The sequence below is a fragment of the Triturus cristatus genome, chromosome 6, assembly GCF_964204655.1.
Source record: "Triturus cristatus chromosome 6, aTriCri1.1, whole genome shotgun sequence".
In the NCBI taxonomy this organism is placed as follows: Eukaryota; Metazoa; Chordata; class Amphibia; order Caudata; family Salamandridae; genus Triturus; species Triturus cristatus.
This window is the reverse complement of record NC_140589.1, coordinates 733,704,976-733,710,157: the sequence shown is the minus strand read 5'-3', so window position 1 is coordinate 733,710,157 and position 5,182 is coordinate 733,704,976. Positions and strand designations below refer to the sequence as shown.

General features: G+C 42.4%; 1 protein-coding gene across 1 annotated transcript; it reads left to right on the top strand.

Moving 5' to 3' along the window:
- The first annotated feature begins 2,657 nt into the window (after positions 1–2,657).
- Positions 2,658–4,433, top strand: LOC146817789 (zinc finger MYM-type protein 1-like). Its single transcript, XM_085609686.1, has one exon. The coding sequence runs from the start codon at positions 2,658–2,660 to the stop codon at positions 4,431–4,433; it is 1,776 nt and encodes a 591-aa protein (XP_085465812.1).
- Positions 4,434–5,182: the final 749 nt, after the last annotated feature.

Below are 5,182 nucleotides of genomic sequence, written 5' to 3'. Positions count from 1 at the left end.
TTCACTCACCTGTCCCCCTCACTGCTCAATCTGTAATCTCACTCAAATAAGCCCATTACTAACAATGCATTCTTTCGTCCAAATCTGCACTTGCATATGGTCACCTCACTCACCCTGCCGTCACTCCTATTACCCTACTCTCACACTGTTGCATCACTCACCGTGTACTCTTTAATCTATGCCTACTCAGGACCATTAACTTTAAACACTAGGCATAGTATTTCCAGAATGGACGACTCCGTGGAGTAATCACCAAGGTGGGATTATGAACAAAATATATACCATAAAGGGACCTGCAGAGATGAAAAACAAAATAGTTTGCATATCTCTCACCTCTTAAGCCATTGCTAAGCCCTGCATCCTATTGCACAATAAGCTGCATTCACCCCAGTCAGAGGTCCCCATGCACATCATGGACTGGGAACACTAACATAGCATCAAATTCAAAACAAAATACAACGCCCTTCCAACCACAACCCTACGCATATAGTAGCTTGCTACTCATGTAGGCAAGCGCTTCAGTGCTCCTCATGGGGGTAGTAAGCCCTCTATAAATATAACAATACAATACATTCAAGACTGCTCCATCCTCTGTCTTCTTAGCTCTGTCCTTTAGCTCCTGCCTCCTTGCAGCTGTCCATTCAGTTCATGCCTTCTTGCATCTGCCTTCAACTCCTGCATTCTTCTGCGCGCTAAGAGAGGTACTAGACCTGATTATGTTTTTAGCAGCTTACACAGCAACCCCACTCTCATTTTCCTACTCCCTGCTGACGAGAGGCAACTACCTCGAAACACGTGTCCAGGGATGGCACACGCCACGCATACTTGCACGCACTCTTGAGCATAGGTGTATCCGCCGACGCTGACCTTCAGGGACCATTTTCATTGGGGGAACACGACTGGTAGGTGTAGCAGTGTGCGACCAATCTGATGTAACTTTATATTCAGGCTCCCTTGAGCCGGTGGAGTCGACGGACTCATGGTTACGCACCTGCGCGCTAAGAGAGGTACTAGACCTGATTATGTTTTTAGCAGCTTACACAGCAACCCCACTCTCATTTTCCTACTCCCTGCTGACGAGAGGCAACTACCTCGAAACACGTGTCCAGGGATGGCACACGCCACGCATACTTGCACGCACTCTTGAGCATAGGTGTATCCGCCGACGCTGACCTTCAGGGACCATTTTCATTGGGGGAACACGACTGGTAGGTGTAGCAGTGTGCGACCAATCTGATGTAACTTTATATTCAGGCTCCCTTGAGCCGGTGGAGTCGACGGACTCATGGTTACGCACCTGCGCGCTAAGAGAGGTACTAGACCTGATTATGTTTTTAGCAGCTTACACAGCAACCCCACTCTCATTTTCCTACTCCCTGCTGACGAGAGGCAACTACCTCGAAACACGTGTCCAGGGATGGCACACGCCACGCATACTTGCACGCACTCTTGAGCATAGGTGTATCCGCCGACGCTGACCTTCAGGGACCATTTTCATTGGGGGAACACGACTGGTAGGTGTAGCAGTGTGCGACCAATCTGATGTAACTCCTGCATTCTTCGCTCTCACCATCCTCATCCAACTGTTGAGTGATTACCTCCTCAATCCCATCCCTTCTGCTATTTCCTTCTTGGTTTTTATTCTGTTTTTTTTACTGAGTTTTATATAGCACAAACTTGTCCCAAAGGTATTGGGGATCAGAGCGCTTTACATAGCTCCAGTTGCATTACATGAGGACATATTCATTTTTGTTAGGCACAGGGACATTAAGCGATTTGCCCAGAATCACAGAATGTTCAGCGTCATTGCCGAGACACGAAACGATTTTGAGGTCGACCACGCTAGCCGTTAGGCAAACTCCTCTCTTGTATCTCTCCCTTGAGTAATCACCTTCTTGCATCCATTCCTCCAGTGCCTGCCTTCAAGTATCCCTTACTCCAACTCTCTACATCAATAGTTGGTATGGTTAAGCTACTGTAGTGTTTAATAATAATGCTTTGTATTTTCCTTCCTTTTAGGCAGAATTGGTGGAACAAAACGCACAATTACAATCTTTGTGGTGTACACAAAATATTCTTACTGCTGCCTTCATATTTGTGCACTCTACTACAACATTGACTTTCTACAATTACATTTTAATCAAAGAAATGAGCAAACAGCCAAGAAAGTATTTAAGCGGTGCTCAAAAGCGGCAAAATAAATCAAAACAAGAGCAGTTTAAAGGCAAATTTATGAAAATTGACTATGTTTAGGTGTCCAGGTGATCATGGGGCATCATCATCATCTCATGCATCATTACCAGAAGGTGATGCAGTTGCATCATCAACAGGAGACAAAGCAGCATTGCCACAATCCCAATTGGTCCCACCACACGACAAAACATTACAGTGCTCTGATCAAACCACAGATGTACCTTTTAGCATTGAAGCACCAGTTGTGGCAGCACTGCAGGCAACAACAACTACTATAGGAAACAGAGAAAGTAAAACAGCTGTGTCAGCAGTGCCTCCATCTATTACAGGAGTCAGAGAAATTGCAGGAGCAGCAGCTAGGCCTACACTGCTACCAGTGACTGTAGAAAGCTCAGAAACTGAGAATACACCATCAGCAGATGAATCGGAGTCTAATATTACAAACAAGTGAAGGAAGTGCTGAAATGGTAAGTGCACCAGATGTATCACTGCTGCTACCAGTAGCTAAAGAAAGTGAAGAACCTACACATGTGCTACTTGTGTCTGAAGTATTGCCAAACATTGAAGGAGAAACTGAAGACATTATGAGTAAGGATGTGGAATTACATTTAGAAGAACTAGAATCAAGCAATACCCAGTCTTGCCAGGATTTGTACCAGAGTGATAGAGGGAACTTTTTAGACAAACCTTGGCATGATGTAGAGTTACGAAGGTTTGTCATTAGAAGTGGCCCATGCAAGCCTAGAGGACCCTTCCCACGAGATAATAAAAATAGGTGCTTGTACACAAAGTACTACTACAAGGAAAATAGGACTGGAGATAAGACTCCAAGACTGTGGTTGTGCTACTCTTTAAAAATGGACAGTGCATACTGTGAACCTTGTTGGCTTTTTGGAGATAGAAAACTTTCATCCTATCAGCAAGCATGGGCTAATGGTATAAGAGATTGGCAAGGCATGTCTCGAAAAATTAAAGAACATGAAATGACGCGCTCACATTTAGCTGCTTGTGCTGTACATGGAAGATGGAGGCAGGATGAGATGATCGATACACAACTAGAATCAGACTACAAAGAGCAGGTGAACTATTGGACACAAATTCTGAGTAGGATCATCGATGTTACACTTCTTTTGTCAACTTGCAATTTACCTTTCAGAAGACATAGAGAAAAACTGAAAGAAAAAGATGGTGGGAACTTTCTGGCAGTCATAGAACTTTTGGCCAAATATGATCCTGTTTTAAACCATCTGATTACAACAGAGAGTAGAGTTAAATACTTGAGTCCTGCTATTCAAAATGAGCTGATTGAAATGCTTTCGAATAAAGTGCAAAGTGAGATAGTAAGTGAAATAAAAAAAGCACCATTTTACTCTGTTATAATGGACACAACACAGGACATTAAAAAAGAAGAAGACCAATTAAGCCTGGTTATCCGATATGTAACACTGTGCCTTAATACTGATGAAATTCCAACTGAAATCAAAATTAATGAAAGCTTTGTTGGTTTCTATAAAGTTACAGACCAAAGTGCTGAGGGGATAGCAACAGAACTTGTAAACCTTATAGAGAACAAAGGCCTAGTCCTTAATAAATGTAGAGGTCAGGGATATGATGGTGCCAGCACAATGAGTGGTATATATAGTGGAGTGCAAACTAGAATACGACAGAAAAAACCCAATGCAGTCTATGTACACTGTGCTGCTCATAATCTAAATTTAGTGTTGAATGATGCCTGCATGCACATTCCTGAAATTGCAGAATTTTATGACATTATACAGAAATTATATCGGTTTATGGACATCATGAAAGCACTCACTACCATTTTACTGCAGTCTAAAAAGGTTGAGGAGCGTGCAGAAGCTCAGGGTCTTAGGAAGTGCATGGAGACTTTTGAGTTTGTGGTAATGGTTGTAATCCAGTCCAAAGTGCTGGAGACAATAAATATTGTGTCCAAACTGCTTCAGTCTACAGATCTGGACCTTTTACAAGCATCAAATATGTTAAGTAGCGCAGCAAATACGTTTGCCAGTTTCAGAGAACAGTTTGAAGATGTTAAAAGCTCAGCATCTTTACTTGCAGCTGCATGGGGAATTCAATCGCATTTTACACAAAAACGACCACGACGCGAAAAAAAGCACTTCGATGAACTCTGTGAAGACCAAAGACTGTGCAATCCTGAAGACAATTTTAAGGTGTCTGTGTTTTATGCTAACATAGATATTGTTGTAAATAAGATATAAAAATCGATTTGCGGGTATGAACACCATAATCCAATGCTTTAATTTCATGATGCCTTCAGAAATCCTCAGAGCTAGTGAGGAGTTGTTTGAAGCAGCCATGACCCTGGCAGCTCATTACGAAAAAGACTTGTCCCTAGAGTTTCCACAACAACTCATCGCTTTCAAAGCAGTGTTGAAAGAACAAATACAACTTATCTCAGATGGCACAATAAAGGATCTGGCTGACATTTTATTTTTGAGAAACCATGCAATTCTGCCCAGTGTTTTGGATGTTGCAACAACACTGAAACTTTTTCTAACAATTCCAGTTACTGGAGCCAGTGTAGAAAGGTCCTTTTCAAAGTTAAAATTAATCAAAATCTATCTCCGAAGCACAATGACGCAGGAAAGGCTGTCGGGGCTTGCAACCTTAAGCATTGAGAGTGATCGAGCAAAAAAAATAAATGTGAAAACTTTAACAGAAGAGTTTGCACGAAGAAAGGCAAAGAGGCAAACATTCTTTCAGTCAAGTACATCTCTCCAATTCAGTGAACCAAGCAGTAGTAGCCTTCAGCCACCAGTCTAATTTGCCAGTCACTCTTCCTGGTGTCAGCAGTCTTCGGCCTTGTGTTCACTCTTTAAGTGTTTTCTGCTGTACCAGCCTTCAAACTCTGCAATACATTTCATCAGGCTCCTGCAAGTATTGTTCCTACTTCAAGTCTGATTTTCTAAATATATCTGCTTTGAGTTCCATGAGGAAGCAGTAAGTA